Here is a 22945-nt window from a genome sequence, read left to right on the forward strand (position 1 = left end):
CTTTTGAATGGAAGAACTTTAACAGATGGTATGCACTAATTTGGGCACAGATATAGAATTGATATATATACATAATAAAATCACAGACATCTTTCGTTTGCATTTAAAATGAGATTTAAAAAGATATTTTTAAAAATCCATATAGGCAGGCATTAAGAATTTTATTCTCTAGTTATGTTGTAGCCAAGAAAAAAGTGTGAATTTCCTATTTTTATGTAGCAATATAGAGGATGGAAAGAAATTACCTGAAGATTAGGAAAATGGTTTTCAAAAAAAACGAGATTGATTCGTCTAATTATCATCTGCTAAGGAACTTGTGAGTAAAAATAGTAGAAGCAATTCTTGAGAGAAAATTACAACAGTTTTAGAGGACAAGGCAAACAAAAGAAATGTGTTTCAAAAGATTATATTTGCCAGATAATATTGATTTTTTGAGGCCTATTTAAAAAATACAAATCGACAATAGATATCAATTTTAGCAAAACATTTTATGGAATCTATCATGACATTTTATCTAGGTCAGATAACTTAATTTGCTTCTAGCATGTTGATAATAAGAACAAACTCTCCTTCTCATTTGGGAGAGTTTACCTTGCTCTTGGCCTAGAGTAATTACAGGTCAATTCCATTCTTTTCCTTTCTTATGGCCATCGGGAATGTAGAGTCTTATGAAATCCTCCTATACTGGTGGGATCATAGTCGCAAAGGGCCAATTAACATATATAATATTAAATGCTCCTTTGTTTATTTATTTATTCAACAAATATCTACTGAGAGCCTGCAAGCACTAGGCCTTGCTCTGTGTCCTGGGAACACAGATAGGATCAAACAAAGTCTTTCTTCTCATAAAGATCTCGTTCTAGCTAAGGAAGGCAGATAAAAATTTAAAAAATATGGTACAAGAAGGAGTGTATACTCTAAAGAAGATAAAAAAAGATGGCTATGATAATTGAGTGCCTGGATTGCTACCTTAGATCAGAGAAGACCTACCTAAGTAAGGTTTCATTTAAGCAGAGACTTGATGTGGCAAGAAAGAACATATAAAAACCAGGTAAAAGGCAGAGTCAAAAGGGAGAAGTGATGTAAGAAGTCAAAGGTGGAGCCTCTTGGGGCCAAGCTTTGCAAAGAATTGAAGGCTGTGGCCGTAGTTAATCGTTTATTCACAGTACATTTGGAAATGCTTTGGAGAATTTAAGCAGAGGTGTAATATGACTTGAAATCTGTTTTACAAACATCACTCTGGCTGTTGGGTTGAGGATGGATTGTAGTGGGTCAAAGTAGAAGCAGGGTGAAAATTTAGAAGACTCATCAAAACTCAGCAAATGCTTCTTGAATATACTGTACGCACTAGACACTGCTCTGCGAGTGAGAAAGACAGCAGTAAACAAAAGAGCAAACTCTCTGCACCCACTGAGCATCCATGCTAGTGGCTGCATGGCACTTGCAGTAAGCCAGGCAAGACGTGATGGCAGCTTTTACGCAGGTGTAGTGTGGAGAAGTTGCCCGACCTGGATATGATTTAGGAGACAGAAGTGACAGGACTTGTTGATGGTCTGGTCACTGAAGGAAAAAGACTAAAGGCTGATTTGAAGGATGTAAGGCTTGAGCAATCAGGTCAGTGGCATCATTTATGGAAAGAGGGAAGGCTGGGAGAAGATTGAGTAAGAGAAATCCGAGGTTCTGTTCTGGAAATATAAAAGTAAAGATGCCTCTTAGGTATCAAAGAATTTAGCTGTCAGAAAAGAGTAAGATGCCAATCTGGGCCAAGGCTGCTGGTGGAAAATTGTGCATTATTGCTACAAGATAATTTAAACAACACTTGCACAAGAAATTTCAGAGCGAAATTTCTTTGCTTTTCATAAGAATAATTGGCACAAGAATCAAAGAACATAATTGTGTATATTCATACTACTCATGTGCAAGAGGTAATCTACAAGAAAAAGAACATGTTTAAAAGTGAATAAAAAATTTCATTTTATTTATTTTTTTATGAATAATGAATTTTATTTTATTTTTTAAAGATTTTATTTATTTATTCATGAGAGACACACAAAGAGAGAGGCAGAGACACGGCAGAGGAAGAAGCAGGTTCCCTGCAGGGAGCCTGATGTGGGACTCAATGCCGGACTCCAGGATCACGAACTCAACCACTGAGTCACCCAGATGTCCCTGAATAACAAATTTTAAATGAGAGGCTGGGAATCAATTCTGATGAAGTATCCCCAAATTGTATAAAATGTGAAATTTAAAACGTTTACACAATATATTGAAATCAAGTTCAAAACAGAAGAAATATCAGCAGATCAAAGGAATTTTACTAAATTTGTGCCACAAAGGAGATTGTCATAGGTCAGCACAGCGATGATAGAATTTTCCACTTCCTACGGTGCAATATTTAATGACATTCCTCAGTAATTTTTGCCTTGTAGTTAATAGAGATAATGTTTCCTTAAAATATTGGCAATGATAATTACCAATAATATATACTTCAATATGGTATAGGGCTTTATAGTTTATAAGGCTATCTGAATTGCAGCATATTTAGATGAACTACAATGAATCTCAAAAATATGGGTTATAAAAAACAACACACTAACGTGTAGTATTGTTAAGGGAAGGAACAGGTCAAGAATGAGTCTATAACATCATTCAAGGTTTAGGTTTCTAAACTAGTTTTCAGAAATAAACTGGCTGTGGTTTCAATAGCATGCATAGGTACAAATTCAAACAGGGCAGTGTGATAGAAGGAAACCAATGCCAACCTTAGAGCCAGGAGAAGCCAGTTTCTCCCCTCATTTATTCCACTAGCTTCTGGAATTTGAGGCAAGTCATTTAACCTTTCTGGGCCTCATCTGTTGTCAGTGAAATGAGGGGTTGCTTACATTGCCATTTAGTTCTAGAATTCTCCATATGCTGGCATGATTTCAGAAACATTCTATTCCATTTCTTTTACATGGTCACTACCCTCTGTAATGTATTACCTCTGTCCTCTGCGTGATTCATTTCATCCTCTACAATGCTTCTAGGCTGATTTTTCTAGAGTTCACATCTGATCATGCCTTTAAGAGTGTCCCACCAATAACCAAAATAAGTGCCAATTTTTTAGAATGGTACTTATGACCTTTAACATTATATAGCCTAGTCTGCCTTTCTCATTTAATTTTGCTCCATACCTACTTTCCACTGTCCCAACCCACAAACAGCTTATGTTCCCATCACACTGATGTCTCAAAAGGCATGTTGTTGTCTCTGCTTCACATTACATTTTCACATTCGTGTCCCATAAAAATTGTCCTCATAAAGGTCAAGATCACATGATTTTTTTCTCCTTGAAACCTTCTCCATGCTCTTCATTCAGAACTGAAGACTCTTGACTCCTGTACTCCATATATATTTTATTGAAGGACCTGTTTGTCGGCCTTGTATTATAGTTTTCTGTATATTTCAGCCCCGGTCCTAAGATTATATACTTAAAAGTGAGAACTGTGTATCTCACAGTGCTTTGGAAGTTTTAGGTGGTCAGTAAATGTCCACCAAATTCAATCAAAAGAAGTCAGGACATTACTATTACACAGAAAACATGAACAATATCTTAACACTCACATAGCATTTGTGTTGGGCATGTGGGTGCCAGATACTGTGGTAAATTCTATAAAAGACTGCTGCATTCAGTCCACACCTTCTAAAGGATATTCCCAATTTACAGATGAGAAACTGAGGCAGATGTAGGTTACATGAATTGTCCAGGGGTCACGAAGCTGGTGAGTGGGAGCACCCAGATTCCTACCCAGGTGCCTACCTCCAGGACACATGCTGTAAACTTCTTTGCTCATGGCTGTCAACCTGCTTTCCCCTCGACATTGCTACAATGGCTGGGATTGCCAAAGGGGAAGAGGGTGTTTCAGGGAATATGTGCCCTTTGGGGAAAAAAAAAAAACTGCTTCTTTACTATTACATAGTTTCTCTACCAACTTCTTCAGCATCCAAACATGAAAATTGCTTCTTGTGCTCAAATCTACTACCTATCTTTTCTACAGCTGAGTTCCCTTTTAGTTACTGAAGGTAGGATTTATTGAGCAGTAACTCAGGTCTAAGAAGAAAAGAATTTTTATTGGGTTGTTATTTAGGCATTTCCCCATAAATTATCTAATTTAATACTCATGACCCCTTTGGGAATTTTAAGATAAATCTTGAGAAGAGACCCTGCTACCGACCCTGCTACCACCAGAGAAGCTAAATGACATGCTCAGCTTCTGAGTAGCAAGTCAGAGTGGGGAACCCTATCTGTTAAATTCCCTGGAAGCACAAGCCCCGCTACACCCTGCTGCCACTCTGGCACATGTCGCCAGCTGGCATTAGTCTGGTGCTTTTCAGGAAAGAATAGCCCCAGGCTTCAGTGGAAATGCCACTTAAGGACAGAGGCGAGAGCTGGCCATGCATGCGAGGGGTTTAAACAGAGGCATCAAGGGTGAAAAGTACTTGGTACTTTTAAATCACGCTCTTAATCATCTGATTTCCAAGGTCTTAAATTTCTTCCCTGTGTAGTTTCTCCAATGCAATTTTAATTTTTTTTTTGGTAATATCTTAAGAACCCTTCATTATATGTTGGGTGTTTTCTGCTTTTATTTTCACTTTTGTTTTCCCTCGTAAAGAACTTCTGGTATAAAATACCAGGGATTGGGCATCCTTAAAGCTCCAGATGCTTTCTGTCCTTGATGTTTCCTTTGGATCACTTTCTCTAACTGCACAGAGATGGCCAGATGAAGGCCTCTGTCATAGTGATTGTCATATGGTATGGCAGTTGTTCCTTCACTTTTCTCTTCTCTTCAGTGATAAAACCCTCGAGAACAGAGAAATGGTCTTATTTATTAATTCTCTATCCCCAGGGCCTAGTAAAGCAAAGGACATACTCAGTAGCTTCAATGTAGAATAAAAACATACATGGATGGGTAGCTTGAACATATATGTTAAGTGTTTACACAATTCTTGTTGTGTGGTAATACGATAAAAGAAAAATCCCCATGTTAAAAGATCCTTGCCTTCTTCTATCACAGAACATGTTCCTATTATAAATTTCTAGAATTCTAATAATGTTTTTTTTAAGCATTGAAGAACACAAGAAACTCAAACTAAATCCTTCAAAAAGCAATAGTAGTTAATAGGGATGAGCAACCAGACCTAATATATATGTTAAGTTTGATGGGAAAACCCTGTTCTATGTTATTATATCCAAATATCAATTACATCTTTGCAGCTCCAAAAACACTAATTACAATCAGTCAATGATCAAAGAGTAAAGTTTAAAATAATAATATATTTCTGTTTTATCACCCAAATATTGATACAGCATTAGACTGGCATAGTAAGCTTTGTAATCACCAGTTTTAACCTCAGGTTTTGAAGATTGGCTCCTCTTACATAATTAGACAATGAAGTATGTGCATTGTCTGGGAAAGCATTTTGTTCTTTAAACTAAATTAGACATTAAGACCTGAGGCTGGGGACCTGTACCTCAATTGTTGAAAGTAATTACTTTTAAATCTTTCTAGGTTCGTAATTTCTTTCTCCCTGGAACATATACCTGACTCTTAAAGACATGGGTACAAGTATCAATTTAATGCTACTAATATTTTCCAGATGCCATTTAAAGTAGTTTACATTTCTGATTCATGCAATCTTTGCAAAACCTCTTACTATTAACAGGTACTATCATCATCCCCACAGTACAGTTGAGAGAACTGAGGCATAGACAGATTAGATGATTCCCGCAAAACTATACAACTGGTTAGCTAGATTATAAACTCCAAGAAATCTACCACCTGAGTTCATGTTCATGATCATATACTTACTGCCTTTTTCTAAAAGATTCCACCTCTGAGCTTTGCCTTCACAAAGACATTGAGAAATAAACTAATATTAAGTACATTTTATCTTTATATACCTTGAATGCCACCCTACAATTTCTGCTGGGATTGGTATTGTGCATGTATTTTTTGAGGTCTCTTAAAAAAATTAAAATTTTAACATACTTAGATTAAAAGACATTTTCACTATTACTTGAATTATTTCATTCATATAGAGAAAGCATACATATTTTTACCTGAATGGTCTTACAAAGGAAATGTACACAGCACAGTACTTTTGGGGTCCAATACATATTTCCTAATATGAAACAACATAGAAGTAAAAGAAAAAAAATATTGTCATGCAATAATGTCAGGGAAATGAAATGTAACTAAAAATTACTAAAATTTTGAGATAGCACAATAAAAAAATTCTGATTTTGAGATCTAAAGTGACATATAATTTTACATTATAAACAGAAATTATTGAATTAGAGACATTTTGGAAACATTTTCTGAGTTGTTTACTAAATTCAGGCACGAAATTTGGCATTAAATCATTTAATTTAAGCACTATAAAAGTTTATATATTTTATTATATAATAAGTAATTGATTGATTTAACATTTATTGAGTGTATATTATGTGCCTGATATATTTTATTTGACCTATCAATTATCCAGCAAAGGAATTTCTTTTTTTTTTTTTTTAATTTTTATTTATTTATGATAGTCACAGAGAGAGAGAGAGAGAGAGAGGCAGAGACATAGGCAGAGGGAGAAGCAGGCTCCATGCACCGGGAGCCCGATGTGGGATTCGATCCTGGGTCTCCAGAATCGTGCCCTGGGCCAAAGGCAGGCGCAAACCGCTGCGCCACCCAGGGATCCCCAGCAAAGGAATTTCTAATCAACTTTTTTAGATAAGAACTTAACAATGTCTCATGAGCCACTCTCCTATTACCCATCTCTCCTCTCTGTTGTGTTAACCTCTGCAATCTTAAAATGAAAGGGCAGTATGGAGGAAGGGACAGGGCCTATTGAAGCAGGTGGGATGGGAACTTTGGAATGAGCAGTCTGTAAAATCTTTCATAGCGCCCCCCCCCCCCCCCATAGAGAGGGCGTCTTTTGGGTGGTGCTGCACCTGGCCCTTCTTACATGTTGGAATACTTATCTGGGTGATGAAGTATTAGCAATTTCTTCGCTCGTTTCTTAACTGGACTAGAAGGATCAGTAAGTAGGCTTTGGACTCAGCCAGAGAAGACTGAGGCCAAAACTAAGACCAAAGCTGAGGCTCAGTATAGTTTCTATCTCCCTATCTCTGTTAACTGACAAATTTCTTGACCAACATGACATTAATGCAACACAAATTTGTTGAGAACTTATTATATTCTCCCTGCTATTTCTATTGCTCTAGAGGTTGGAGTTTTAAAATGTGGAAAAAGGGGATCCCCTGGGTGGCTCAGTGGTTTGGAGCCTGCCTTCAGCCCAGGGTGTGATCCTGGAGTTCTGGGATTGAGTCCCACATTGGGCTTCCTGCATGGAGCCTGTTTCTCCCTCTGCCTGTCTCTGCCTCTCTCTCTCTCTATGTCTCTCATAAATAAATAAAATCTTTAAAAAAATAAGTAAAATGTGGAAAAAATAATTATATCCTGTCTAACTCATTTCAAAAGTTCATTTCTTTCTAGTATACAATTGCCTTTCTTTTTATGTTTTCCCATGGAGAAGACTTATGATCTAAACCTAAATCTTGGGGTACCTGGGTGGCTCAGTTGGTTATAAGTCTGTCTTCAGCTCTGGCCTGCTTCTCCCTCTCCCTCTGTAACTCCTCTTGCTTGTGCTCTCTTCCTTTCTCTCTCTCTCTATCAAATAAATAAATAAACAAAATCTTTAATAAATAAATAAAATATACCCAAATCTTTACAACTGGAAGCTCTCTATGTTTTAATCACTCAAATCTCAGTTGCTATGATACAAGCATCTCCAGATCATCACACAGGAGGCAAAAACTTGTTAATTCTTTAGGGTATACCCAACTGTCTCAAAAGACAAATTTCAATGAATTTCACCCTAATAGCCTTAATGAGGTCATTCATTCTCAGAGATTGGATTATCCTTTGATTCATCTTTTCTTGCAGGACATATTTTTTTTTAATTTCATAGATGGCCAAACTGAAACATGAGAAGATAAGTAATTTGCACTGGATAGCTGCTGCCGAGTTCATATATGGTAGCACAGAATTCTAAAAAGATAAGAATGGCAAGGTCTCAGAATGTGCGCCTGCCAACATCCTTGGGTGAAGACTTGCAGTAGAGGGTTACACCAGTATATAGAAGGTGTTCAGTAAATGTGAATTTTCTCCCACTGACAAGGTCAAGTAAGGATATTCAAAGCAAGTGGCTTCCATTTTATTTTGTGTGTTTCTATCAATAAAAAATGAGCATGCAATCCAATAAGCATTTGTTTGTATGCATTTATATATTGAAACAAATTACTTTATCAGTGTATGCACATTATAAAACATACCAAAATGTGTGATACAAAAAAGTCAGGAAAACAACCTTCTTTCTGGAGAATTTACTAAAGTCTGAAGCCACATAAAAAGTTTATTTCAGACAAGATAAGGAGTGGCTGGGTGTTGGCAAATGAGAAACAGAAAACTCATTTACTAAGCACTGAGTTAGTTACTCAGTTGCTAAGCATTAGAAATTGCTAGCCATATTATATAATTTGTACACAATCAAAGAGTCACAAAACGAATGTGCCCACAGTATTTTCACTATTTTACAAATGTGGAAATTGAGATGAAGAGGGAGTGAGTGACTTGCCCAGAGTTCACTAGAATGTGTGTCTTATGTAACTAAAAGAGTTATCTATGAAAATTAGAATGATGAGTGTTTTTTGTTTAAATGATACCGCTCCTTGAAGTCTCAAATCTCAAAAAATCCCTAAGTATGCCTTAGAAAATAAAATGAGTATGAGTATAATTAAGAAATGAGGACTCATATAGACCCTTGGAGATTGATTTAATCTTCCATTGTTCAATAATTCATGAGACAGAGCAACATATTTTATGGGACATTCATCAGCACTTACTTTATAAATAAAAACATCTCCATTAGCTGAAAAAAAGAAAGTTAAGAACAAATTTATGTTCACGTTAGTGTTGTTTTATTCCATCCATTCAGTGAAAATTTATTGAAACTCTACTATGGACTAGGAAGTATGCCAGTAATGGTTCCATATTATTTCCACTAATTTAACTAAAAGGCACATAATAAGCAATCAATAAATATTTATTCAATGAATAAATGAACTGTCATGAAGGTACAAACAGATTACACTCTGGTACTTCATTTTAGAGCCCCCCTTTTGGAGACTACTTAATATACAATTGGTATCTTTTAGGCTCTGTCCACATGGGCTCAGTTTCTGAAGCATGATTAAGACTTTATAAAAAGGCAGTTTTACCACTAAGGCAATTGCACAGCCCAGGCTTTTGGTGAGGACATTAAACTGTAAAATAACACATTCACAGTAGTTCCATGGTTCCCACTCTCAAACAACAGTCTGCTAAACAAACTAATACCTCATTTACTTTTTCCTCTAAATTCATTGATTTTAATTACCTACATTTCTCCCTTTCTTTCATTTATACCTATTTCTAAGGCCACTTCTAGAAAAATATACAGAAGCCATCTTGTTACAGCAAATAAGAAAGCTGTATCCTCCTTTATATTACATTATCCTCCTTTATATTACATTAACATAAATGTTTTGTGATTTCAAAACAACTGAAGAATAATGGAACTACAGGACAATTGATTCAGGGTCTAATTACTGACAGGAAAAAACACCTCCACATTAATTGTCAAAATTAGTATTTCCGTTCTTGGCTTTCATAGTCCAAAATCCACTTGACCATGAGAAAATTATTGAAAGTACATTTCTCAGCTAATTAATTCCAGAAGAAACCATAGAAGCTAAGGTGCTCATAAATAGACATTTCACAGTCTAAATACAAACTTCTTTTCTTTTTTTCTTGTGCCCAACATAGGAGAATAGTACTTCTTGGATCTCTTTGAGTCTGTTACTTAATTTGTAGAACAGAGTTAATATCTACTGCTAAGTTGTATTTAAAGGATCACAAAAGACAATATACGTGAAAAATGACATCACATTATAATAGTTATTTTGTTACTGATGTTGTAAATTATATTCTTACTCCTTCCATGTTTCCTCTTTCCTTTACCCTCTGTCAGCGACCTCATGTCAAAGGAAGCAATTGTGAAATTGTAGGTGGGCAGTTAGGCAATAAGAAAGAAAAATATCACTTCCAAACTTAGAATCTTTAGCTGTAACCATGCTTTTCAAAGAGCCTAGCAATTTGGGAAAGTAGAAGATCCATTCACAATTGCTTTAACATGTTGATTAACACAGTGTAATGTCATGAAATAGGCAACCTAGGTCTTGAGATACAACTTTCAAACAACTAGCACAATTTGTTCACAGGTACAGTTAGAATTAGAATGACCTGTATTTTAAGTGTTTAATCCAGGGGGAAATTTTCTAAGATGAGGAATTCTAGAAATAGTAATAATTAGGACTAAGCACCAGAACAGGAGTCGGGAGACTCAGGTTCTATTCCTGATCTGATGTTAACCAGAGTGTTTCTTTAGGTAACTCAGTTAACCTTTTCAAGCCACAGTTTTCTCATCTGTGATAGAGGAACCAGGCCAGATGTTCTTGGAGTGCATGATTTTATTAGAATTAATTCTGTAATACAATATTTCTTCACTTTTTTTTTTTTTTAAGAGAGGTTGCCTGAAAAATAGCCTGGGCTGTACACATATGCGGAAGGGAAATCTGCTGTGCATAATATTTGTAATACACTCTTGACATAAACACAGACAATTGTGACTTAAGTGCTTTTTATTTAACAAGCCAGCTTAGACAACCCAAGTGCTGAAAGGAATCTCCATGGTTTGCCCACAGACTGGATCCCCATTACCCTCACTTGGACTTCGCTCTTACCTTCTAGGTTCTCATGCATTTTCTCCTAATTCCCCCATGGCCTGGCCTCCTCTGGTTCTGTTATGTCTTTGGGATTCATCCTTCTGAAGACCTGCAGATTCTCCTTTTCCAAGCTTTATTTCAGTTCCAACAACCCCTCATTCCTTACCTAGGTGCTCAGTCTCCACAGGAGGCTCTTGGGTGCCCTGCGCCATCCCAAAGGAAGCACATTTTTTAGGTGGACAGATACTGTGTCATCTATACCTCCATGTCAGGATTAAATCACTTTCTGTGAGTAGGAGACAGTGCTAACAGAGCCAAGTTCAGTAGCTGAATAAAGGAGAAAAACTTGACTGTACATCTTAGAAGAAGCCCCAACCAGATATCTTTCAAGGACATGCCTTTAGATACCATGATACCCAGGCATGGTAGAGGTCATTATCCCCATTCCCACTTTGTTACATTTACCTTTATTATTAGAGCATGGGAGAGGGGGAGCAGTGTGATGGCAATGCAAGAGTGAGATGGACCAGCACTCAGATCCCGGCTGCTTCACTTCATTGCCATCTGTTGCCAGAAACATTTAGCTCTCTCAGCTACGGTTTGCTGATTTAAAAAATAGGGATAATAATATCTTCTTGTTAATACTTTAATGCAATATTAATGCTACCTTCTAGGGTAGTCCTCAGGATGAAAAATAAAGTATGGGCAGCGTCTGTCAAGCAGAGGAGGACTGAAATTGATTACTCTGTTTTATTACTACTACTATTATTCTTAATCTCCTTTGAGGTTGGTAGAAGCCAAATGTTTTCTCTTTTTCCTATTAGAGAAAAGTGGGCCAAAGGACATTACGAGCGACTTGGCCATGGAGACACAGTAGGATGGTGATGGTGCCTAGGAAGAGCACAGAATTCCCTAATAGGTTCTGCATATTTATCAATACTTTGTATTTGTGGAAATGTCCTCATTTAGTCTCTCTAAAACTTAGGCATCTAATCTCTATTTCCTTCTTGTTTTTCATCAAAGAACTTTGTGCATTGTGACTCTAAAAGAGGAGGAAAAATTTGTCAGCTCATCTCTGTTGGCAGGGTTTGCAGGACTTCTTTGAGCAGACTATTTCTCTATGCCACCCAGAAAAGGGAAAAGCCTACAGTTACTATTTTGGTATGTGCAATGCAGAAATGTGATTTTGTACTTCTTACTGATGCCAAAGTTTATGTAGAAGGAAATAAGCTAGCTATATTTCCCAGCAAGAAGATCAAATGAGTTATATAATTTTCATATAGATCATGAGTTAGAACAGAAGTCTTGTGAATTAAGGTTTGCTACAATTAAGAATCTGCGGACACTTTCCAGCAGGAAAAAAAAAATCAGATTAACATTTTATCAGGACACCAGAATGTCTGGGCATGGTGTTTAGACTGACCTAACTAGGGTATCTGTGCTCAAACAAAGGCTGTTGGAACTTCTCCAGGTAGAACGGCAACTGAGAAACAATGGCTTTTACTCCTTAACACACTGTCTGGTTTCCAACCCCATAATAATTAGCCTGAATTAACAAAATCCTGAAATACAACCATTGTTAAGTACAACATTCACACTAGTGAAAACTTCCTGTATGATTTCAAGTTTGTTGTGTTTAAAATATTCTGATTCTGTACTGCTTCTGATACTGCTATTTTATGCTTAATGGAGATAGATGTACTCTCACTTGACCTCTGTTTGTGCCTGCCTATATGTGGAGGGGGAGTGTGTGTGTGCGCGCGCGCGCAAAAAACAAAAATTTCAAACTATCTGTCTCTGTGATCCTATAAAAGTATCCTTGCATATTGGCCAAATACAGCTCTTCTACTTCCATTTTAAAAATCCATTAAATTAGTAATAAAAATGTATGTCATAAAATAGAACATTTAAATGAAAAGAATCTCTTTCCTATTTATTTATTAAGAGTCTTTTTGGCTTCAAAGGTATTTGTCATTTGTTTATATTACATACTGGATTGATGTGAACTCATATCCTTGAGCAGGATGACTAATGAGAACCAAATGAGTCTGAGCACAGGTACAACCATTATGATGCCTTGTATGAAGGAAATGCATTAGGTTCCCAGAAAATCAGCCTTATCAAATGTAATATTGGGTGATTAAGCTTGAAAGACCTTTTACTAATCTATGGGTGCTGCTGGTTGCAATTGCCACTGTAAGTGATACAACCAACAGTTGGAGAGTGCTTTGCAACTTTAAAGGCAAAAGAAACCTTTTCTTCAGTGGAACATTCCTTTTTAACCTGCTTTTCTGTTCAACTTGATAAGGCGTTGGATATGCTTTTTTGAGAGCTCCTTTCAAGTTGAACAATGCAAAACCAAATTAACAAACTTGTTCAAAAAGCAAGGTACTGTGCTGGAAATCATCATGGTAAATTTAAATCACCATGTAATATTAATATATTTAATTACTGTCACCCATCAGCCTTCATCAGCAGACAGTTGGCAGCATAAACCAAAGATGTAAGAAAAATTAATTCTATCTATTAATTTAATGTTTGCTTAACATTGGTGAACTGTGACAAGATTAGTTGGTTTTAGTGGCTGAGCAATTCAAGCCAGTGTCCCCAGGGATGTAATTAATCTCCATACTCTTGACATTCTGCACAAGATGCTGGGGTCTCCACTCTTTTTCTGTACCTGGCCATGGGGACTTATTGGGGGGGGGACTCTGGCCCCTAACTAGTGTATCAGTCAGTATGGGGAGTGGACACTCTTCAGCAACCTTTTGTGCCTAGCATCATCCTGTGAAAGAAGAACTCAGCTGAGGAAGATGGTCTGTTATCAGGCAAAACTGTTACCTTGGTCCATGTACCCTTACTTCAAACTACATTCCCCTGTGTTTACCTGTGGGATACCAAAGGCAGTAACTTTGTCTGTGTGAATATTCTTTCAGCGTGTCGAGAGAGACAGTTGGGGGCAGTGGTTAGGAGCACATGCTCTGAATCAACAGCCAGCTCTACCTCTGACCTTGCTTTGTAAACCTGGGCAAGTTGTTCAACTTACCTGAGTTTCTGTTTCTTGTTCTCTAAAACATAGATAATAATAGCATCTTTCTTAATGAGAACCTCTGAAAACTGAATGCGATGGTGCAGGTAGAGCACTTGGCTTCCTTTATTCTTAGTACCTAGTAAGTGCTTCATAAATGGTCACCATTATGACTGTACAAACTGTTACTAGCTCTCAGTTGGTTACTCTCTCCATTCCTGTCCACTAAAATAGGTCAATTTCAGGAATGCTCTGGAACCCAAAACACCTCTGGAAATTGGGGAGAGGTGGCTTAATTATTATCTGAAGTAACAGAGAAAGGCTTGAGATAGGTGCTTTGGACTGATCTGTGATGAAGGATTCACTCATGTTTCACTTTTCCATTTAGTTACTAAGGTCTTGGGAAACGATGTTGTAAAACGACGTGTCATTATTCTAGAGCATTTTAGTGACATGTTAATTCCTATGTATTCATCCTCCAAAGGAGATATAAAGTTCATTCTCACTAGCTTCAAAATGAGTCATTCCAAAGAAGCTTGGTAGTGCATCCTGTCAACTCCTTAAATAATTGGTATACTTATTGTCTCCTCCAATTGTCTAGAGGCTCTTTAGTTGTTCATCACACATTGAAGTTTCAGGGAGATAATTTGCAACCCAATTTTTGTGACTCTCACTTTGAAATCTGTTACTCCCAAGATATAATGTCATTAATGCTCAAACTCCACACATAGTCTTCAAGTAATTATTTGAGAGCTTGCCCTGCTAAGGAATTTGTAAAGGGTCTCTGAATAGGTCAGTGGGAATGTAATGATTTGGGGCTATTTCCACTCATGGAAAAGAAGTGACATTTGTGAAATGCTTGTTCCTAGAGATATGTTTCAAATGCATTATGAGGTATTTTAACTTATAAAATTTTAGATTAAGGGACATGTACCCTGTGGAAGGTACTTCAAAAGACTCCTTAAAGGCAAGTCCTTAATTCCCTGGTTTGCATCCTTTTTCATAAGAGTATTTTCCTTGAAGCCATACAACTGCAGTGCATATGTGGTCAGCTTCTAGCTGACCTCAGGTGTGCTCCATCCTGAAGGTGGAACCCAGAAATGAACTGATTTCTCCTAGTACACATAAGGGGTCCAGAGATGGATGAAAGTGCTTTAGTATAAAACCACAGTGGCTTAGCACAATGCGACAAGTGGCCTGACATGATGTAGCTTAAAGTCAGGTATTCCATTTTCTTTCTATTTATTTTCCCTTTTCATCACAGAATCTTCTGCTGCCCACATCTTTCTGGAGACAACTCTCTATTATCTTTCAACAAAATTATCTAAACCATGACCTCAAAATCCCTTGTGAAAAAGGACAAAAATAAATGAATCCATTAATTACTTTAAATAAACAGCATATCTCTATTTTTTTTTCTTTTTTCCCCCCTATGGGTCATGGATGAAGGAGTCACTCATCATTTTTCTGAGACTTATGCAAGTCACATACATCTTTCTTAAGCTGAAACCATTTTTCAAATCTCGGACACCTAAGAGAAATTTGCAAATATACTATTCTCTATCAGAACAATCTGACAACGTCCCTTCCCCTAAGTTTCAAGGCAGTGGCTATCCCTCAATATAGATAAGCCTCACAATCATCAAATACACAATCTAGTATATGTACTTGGAAGTGCTAAACCTCCATATTTGTCTGAAAAGACAACCAATGAAGGACGTTTATAATTCAGCAACAGTCCTATATTCCTTATTGCAATCCGGGCTTTAAATACAGAACATAATTTTATGACTAAAATCATCTAATTTCCCAAAACCTATTCAATGCATCTCTTTTCTACCTATGACTTAATAAACCTCTTGCTTAAAAAAATGTCTTCCTAATGCAATGGACCACAGTGCATGGAATCACTGTACCTGTCAATCTTTATAACCCTCCCATAAATCGTTCCTTTCTTCAACACTGCATTTTGGTAAGTTAGAGGGTCATTATGACTACATCTGCCTGTTAGTTGCTTATCAGTAAGACTGCTCAGCCCCAAATAAAAGCACATGTACAGATCATGCAAAAGCAGATGAGGGTCACATATTTTTAAAAATATTATACGTCCATATATACATCCCTACATATATAGAAGTTCCCGTGTATATGTACAATTTTTGTTAGCCATGGAAAAGGGCCAATAGACTAGAGATGCAGACCCAGTATTAGGAGTAGATGGGAGCACCCCAGTCATTATAATCGGGGGGATGTGTTGCTGTTTTTAAACAGAGCCATCAGTAATTCCAGGGCTCTCTAGACGTCCCCAGACCTCGTACACCCCGAGCACGGCCGGGTGCAGTTGAATTCTCACCGAAAGCTCAGAGTTCTCCATCCGGGAGGCTGCAAGCGCAAGCCCCGAGCGCGGGCATCCTGGCCGCTGCGGGCCGCGGCGCACGCTCACTCACACAGGTACCTCCGCCCGCAGGCCGCCCCTGGGGCACCCGCCCTGGGACACCCGGCCTGGGACACCCGCCCGGGGGCACCCGCCCCTGGGACACCCGCCCTGGGGCACCCACCCGCCCTGGGGCACCCGCCCTGGGACACCCGCCCTGGGGCACCCACCCGCCCTGGGGCACCCGCCCTGGGACACTCGCCCCTGGGACACCCGCCCGGGGGCACCCGCCCCTGGGACACCCGCCCTGGGGCACCCACCCGCCCTGGGGCACCCGCCCTGGGACACCCGCCCTGGGACACTCGCCCCTGGGACACCCGCCCTGGGGCACCCGCCCGGGGGCACCCGCCCCTGGGGCACCCACCCGCCCTGGGACACCCGTCCTGGGGACACCCGCCCTGGGGACCGCCGCTCGCGGGCGCGCTTGGGGAGGGGGGGGGCTCCGGAGCAACCAGCGACCGCCCCCGGCCGCGCAGGACCCGCGTAGCCGTGGCGCCCCGGAGCCGGCCCAACTCACCTCCACGAAGTAGAAGCAGGGCAGGAGGGTCACGCTGTCCTTGATCACTTTGCCCTTTGGCCTCTCCTTCGCCGACATCCCGGCCGCGGCGCGAGCGGCGAGCTCCCGGCAGGTGCGCAGCGCGGCGAGCCGCCTCCTCCAGCCGCAGGCGCCCGGCGCCGCTGATGTCACGGGCCCCGCGGGCGCCGCCCGCCCGCCCCGCCCCGCCCCGCGCCGCGCCCCCCGCGCCGCCCCCCGCGCCCCGCCCCTCCTTGCGGCAGCCCCGCGCCTCCCCGCGCCCGCAGGTGCCCCCCGCTCTGCCCCAGCGAGCGCCGCTGCGGCCCCGGCGCCCCTCCCGCCCCGCCCGCCCGCGCCGCGGAGAGCCTGACGTCAGGCGAGACCCGGGAAGGGGGGCGCAGCCCTGGATGCTGCAGCGGCGAGGCTGGGGAGCGCCCCCCCCCCGGGCCTCCGGGGGCTCCGGGCCTCGGGAGGCGCTCACCTACCGCCTGCCGGGAGCAGACCCGGCCCCCGCGGCAGCCCGAGCCCGGCGACCCCGCGGCGGACTGGCATCCGAGCCCGGAGCAGGCCGCGGAGGGAGCGTGCGGCGGGCGGGGGCTCCCCAAGGAGGGCTCCCCCGGGCCCCTGCGGACACCTTCCTGCACCCGCCTGGGGAGGCCGAGGGCTCCCCGCCTCGAGGGAGGCCCAGTGCACCCCTTCCCACCGAGCCCCAAGGCCAGGGCATGTTCCGACCCCCTCGTGTCACCTCCACAGCAAAGCCAGCATCGCCGCCTTAACTAACAGGAGGCACCTCTGCAGACAGCAACCATCTAAAATGAGTCCTTCACCTCATTGGCAGTGAGCTTGGCTGGCCTCCACTTTGGGACCCTTGTGACAACCCAGAAGGGCCCGGTGACACAGAGGAGGAAAAACACCCAGCAAATATAAAACACTGCATTGTACTACTAAAGATTCCCACTTCCACGATGGCCTGCCCCCCCCACCCCCAAATCTTTAAAGTCTCTTTTAAGCATCTGACCACCAATGCCAACATTCCCACTCCAATTTCAATCCCCTGGTGACCTCATCTAAACAAGTCACCTCTCAAATGCCCCCACCTCCAAACACCATGACACGGGGGGTTAGGGTTTCAGCATAAGAATTTCGAGGGGACACAGAGGTGCAGTCCACAGTACACTCCAGTAGGTCTTTGGCAGCACGGAGACAATCTGATCTGCCAATGTCCACATTTCACTGGCACTACCACCTTCTGCCCTCATTTTCTTGGGTTCCAGAGCCCAGCTATACCCTTCATTTCCACCTCCCCACGCACCGCACTAAGCAGGCAAAAGCCCAGCCCCAGTTAAAGCCAATTCTCTGCCCTCGCCAGAACAATAGAAGGTGGGCAGAGAAAAACACAGCCCTGTGGTGTTGTCTCACATTACACTGATGACCACAAACTTCAAACAGGCCCCACTACCCCACGGCCCTAGTATTTTTCCATAGTCTGTTCACTTTCTCACTCTGGGCACCAACTCACGCTTTCTTTTCCTTCAGATCTTGTCATTCTCAGCTAATGACATCAACTCATTTCACTCAGACAGTGGAAGTAATCAGAAGAGAACTGGGTTACCTTCCACAGCCCACTACTTGCTCCCATCCCTCATTTTCCACAACCGCCATCGCCTCTTTCCGGGATTGGCACAATAGCCTCCTCTGGACTCTTCTACCGGTTTCCACTCAAGCAAGGCCCCTAACCTACAAACCATTTCCAGGAGCCAGAATGAACTTGTAAAAAGCAAATCCAACTGTGTTACTTCTCTTCCTGAAACCTCCAAGAGCTCCCTGTCACATTCAAGAGAAAATCTAACCTCCCCACGTTTTCCTTAAGCCCTCCCCCAAGGCTCTCCCCGAGTCATGGGCTTCATGTATGTTGCTCTGTTCCTTAATGATCTGGAAATCCCAGTCTAGCTTTGTACTGCCTCGGGGACTTTGCACTTACCGTTTCTTTGCCCAGGAATGCTCTTCCATCAACACTGCATGGCTTAACCTCTTACTTAATTCATACCTTTGCCCAAATTTAAACTCTTCAAGACCATTCGCTCCACCTAAATAGCAATAATCACTTCAGGCCTCCATTACTCTTTATCCTTCTGTATTATTTTCTTTTTCTTCATAGAACTTGCCACTGATAGTTTATCAAGTATTTATTGGCTAATTTTTCATTGACTCTTATTGACTTTATCTCCCACTAGAATATAAGCTCTAAAAGGTCAGCAAGTCTTATGTAGTAACTGGAATTGTGCCTGGCAAATAGGCATTCAGTAAATATTTATTGAAGAAGTGAATGAATCAATTAAATTAAATGATGGAGGTATAGGTGGAAAGAAATAAACAATGCATATAAAACCACGGAATGTATTTTCTTCCACATACCAAATGTTCAATAATTGTTAGTTGATTCTGTTTATCAATCATCATGCTATTAATCTGCAAATATCCTTCTCACTACTGCCAAAGTTCTTTTGTGTGCATTTCTTTTTTTCAACTTTCTTAGTACCTCAACAGAATTTTCAATTTCTGGGAGCAGTAAAAAAAATAAGTTAGGAGATTTCTGAATTTATCATCTCAGCTTTTCTATATAAAGGGGAGAAGGCTAAAACTGTAGCACCTTAATGTCATTAGCCAAGAGCTGAAAACATGTGGTAAAGTATCAAAGATGCATGCTGACCACCTTCAATAATTCAAGAAATCATTGAAGCCTTAGAAAGGTACTTTCCTTTTCTCTCTAGGTAGTTTGACCAGCTTGACCTGACCACATGGTCCGGGATCAAGAAATGCTTAAGAATTCGAATCCGATGTCTATTGTGAATCCTTTATGCTTCCCTTAACCAGATTCTCTTTTCTTTTCTATTTGTTTTAAAATATTTTCTTTCTCCTCTAACATCACTTCACAAAACAATCCAGCTACCTTTTGCAATCTTCCAAATACTAAACACAATACTTTTACATTGGCGTAATAGTGTGATATATATTTTACCTACTTTAACTTTTGATGTTCAAAAGAATGCAATGAACAGGGGCAAATTACTTCCCTCTTTTATAGAATAATCTTGTAGATGAGATTCAGAGGTGGAAGACATTAAGAAATAAAAGATTGAACCAGAAGAAAATGAGATTTGGAGTCAGAGATCAGAGTTCAAGCTCAGGATTTATATTTGAAATCTGCTCTCAAGCAAGTCACTCCTGAAAGCAAGTTTCAGTTCCTTAACACATAAAATGAGAAATGTATTGGTGCCATCTGACAGCAGCCCTTGGGAACTCAAATGTGACAGTATATGTGAAAGCACTTGGGATGTTATCAAATTGGTCCATCTATTCATCTGTCCATCCATTCAATCTACAAATATTGATTGCCCCCCCCCCACTATGTGGGAGACACATTTCTTACAGTATACCCATTGAATAAAATAATAGATATGGTTCCTACTCTCACAGAAATCAGAGTCAATGCAGGTGGACGGGGGAGATGCAGGACAATAAATCAATCATAACAATAGAAAGCAGTTACGTGATACTCACTACAGACAAGTCATAGTTAAAAATGCTTTGCACCCATTACCTCATTTAAATCTTACAACATCTTTAAGAACTGCACACTATTGGGTTACATTTTTTGGTTACAAGACCTGAGTTATTGTACACGAGGGCAACAACTGCAATTAGCTGAGATTTTGAACCTAGTAGATTACTCCAAGCTCTGTGAGTTACTTATTTTTTTAGTAGGCTCATGCCCAAGGTGGAGCCTAATAAGCTTGAACTCATGACCACAAGATCAATACATGAGTGGAAATCAAGAGTCAGATACCCAACCGACTGAGCCACCCAGGTGCCCCTCAAAGCTCTGTGACCTTAAGGGCTACACACACTGTCTCTTGTAACAAAGATATAATTACCTCTTGTGATGTACGCTAATAGGCAAACAATTAGGCTGAAGTTATAATTACTATGGAGAAACTTCTTAAGTGTGGTGGTCAAGGAAAGCTTTGGGAAGGGTTGACCTCTGAGCCACTTCCAGCATTGAGGCTACTAGAGGACATTCCTGAAATTAAAAATGCTCCATCCCACACTCATCATGCACATCCACGTTTGGGCCAAGGGCAGAACTTAGACATTGAATGTTGCTTCAGGTTTGCTAGTTGCAGCTTCTCATGATAATAGCGGCATTAAAAACAATTTACTGTGCCTCCCAGAACTTGAATATTTTCCAATGGAAATCCTGTTCCAGTGCATTCAAATGAAAACCAGCACCCACGGAAAACACAGCATCTGACATTTCCCAAGACAGAGTACTTCACAACACAAATAACCTGGAAAAAATATGCCTGAAAATGCATTTGACGTGATCGTTAAAACTGTCAGACTCCTGAGATAAGGAAGAAGTGGTTTTCCTGTGTGTTGGTTTTAGGTGCTCACAGCCAAATACAAACTCTTTTTCAGCTTCCTGGCAACTACACATCCTTGGAATACTTGTCTGACATTTATCTTTAAGGTTGAAAAAAGTATATTTAATTTAGTAATCTATATCTCAGACATCAGCCCACTTCCCAGCAGTTTGAGGAGGCAATGTAAGATTTTATTTCATTTTTCTGGAAGAGAGAGGTTTAAGAGAACTGAATGTGTGAAGGAGAAAGAATAGTGAAATGAGCAAAGTCCTAGCAGATGGAAAAGCAATGTTCTAATTCTAGCCTCGTCATTGACCGAGGAGAACATTTTACCTCAGGAACTCAGTTTCTTCACCTAAAAATGGAGTTAGATTGATAAAATGAATATCTGTTGTTTTTGTGTGTCTAAGACCCATTGTTCCTTCTTGTGAGGGTGACTTGAATTTTCATGATGAACTGTCCACTCCTGTAGTCAAAGCTGTAGCGAAGGTTTTCAGTCCTCTCCAGGCCAACTGAGGGAGTGAGGACGGCAAGCCAAGCAAAAATGAATGGAATCAGTTCCCCAGGAATTTGAATTTTGAAGGGAGTGATATGGAGATGGAAAACTCCTCGTATCTATTCATGGCAGGTGCAGAGAGAACACCGACGAATATTGGTCCTTCGGTTCTCAGAATTGACCTGTTCCTTTCCCTTCAGAAGTCTGATTTTCCTCTTTTTTTGTTTCTTTGCAAATTCCCATATCCTTTCAAATAAATTCTCGTCTCCATCTCTCTTTGTCTCTCTCTCCCTCTTCCGCTGTCCCTTTATCTCATAAATTTAGCCAGAATCCACTTTTGATGGCTGCAACCAAAAACCCCCAAATGAATACAAAAGGATCACAGGACACTTACCCTCTAAAGGATGAACTTAAGACCTTAAAAAAAAATCTGACACCTAACAGTATTCTCTGGCAGAAGATAATTTTAAATTGAGTTTTACATTTTCCTACTATCACTGACTTTTGCCTACCATGGTCCCCCGTGATTCCCTATGAGGCCAAGGTAAAAGTTGACTTGCACGCTTCTACTGAGCCCCATCCCACAGGAATATGCCTTTTCTGTGAGAGTAGCAGCTCTCCTGAGAAATTCCATAGCAGCGACAGAAGGAACCAAAAAAAAGTTGCATTGCAGAGTTTTGCTGTGGGTATGCAGTGACATACTAATGTGTTAAGAATGGGTTACAACTGCCCTACCAAATATTTACCTCTTCAGGGTTGTGGCAGGGTCTGTGCAAGACCTTTAGTGCAGTTGCTTGAGTACTAAAGAATTCTGCTTGGGTAGAGCATCATATGATAGCAAGTCCAAAGGGCTACAAGTCCAAGGAACAGAGGAGCAGCCCCAGAAACTGCTGCTCCACCCCAGTGCACTGAACATAGCCAAGAAGGAGCCCCGCCATCTGGAAACCCATTGGACATACCATCCAAACAGCTGCAGAACATGTTACTGCCCAAGGGGCATGGGGCACAGCCCCAGGTGTGTTGGAGGGTAAGACGGTGCAGCTTCCTTGTGGGTACAGATAAAAGCAGTGACTAATATGTGTCTGTCTTATAACTATTTTGTCCATAGGTGAGTAATGTCTCTTTTATGGGGTGCAAGTGCCCTAAAAACACATGCACATTTTGGAAATAAGAGCAAGGTTTTTGTTTCAAAAC

The 22945-nt window shown here is 40.6% G+C and overlaps 1 protein-coding gene across 2 annotated transcripts in view; it reads right to left on the reverse strand.

Moving 5' to 3' along the window:
* Positions 1-16994, reverse strand: part of PLPPR4 (phospholipid phosphatase related 4) — a 40329-nt gene extending 23335 nt beyond the window's left edge. The window contains exons 1-2 of one of the 2 annotated variants that reach the window (XM_038541235.1): positions 7598-7632; positions 6101-6162 (exon numbers count right to left, since the gene is read on the reverse strand). In XM_038541235.1, coding sequence (XP_038397163.1) covers positions 6101-6157 — 57 coding nt within the window. In that variant the 5' untranslated portion in view covers positions 6158-6162; positions 7598-7632. Of the gene's footprint in view, positions 1-6100; positions 6163-7597; positions 7633-16834 lie in introns of those variants that run through there. The other variant, XM_038541234.1, reaches the window with a different exon arrangement.
* Positions 16995-22945: the final 5951 nt, after the last annotated feature.

The sequence above is a fragment of the Canis lupus genome, chromosome 6 (genome assembly GCF_011100685.1).
Source record: "Canis lupus familiaris isolate Mischka breed German Shepherd chromosome 6, alternate assembly UU_Cfam_GSD_1.0, whole genome shotgun sequence".
NCBI lineage: Eukaryota > Metazoa > Chordata > Mammalia > Carnivora > Canidae > Canis > Canis lupus.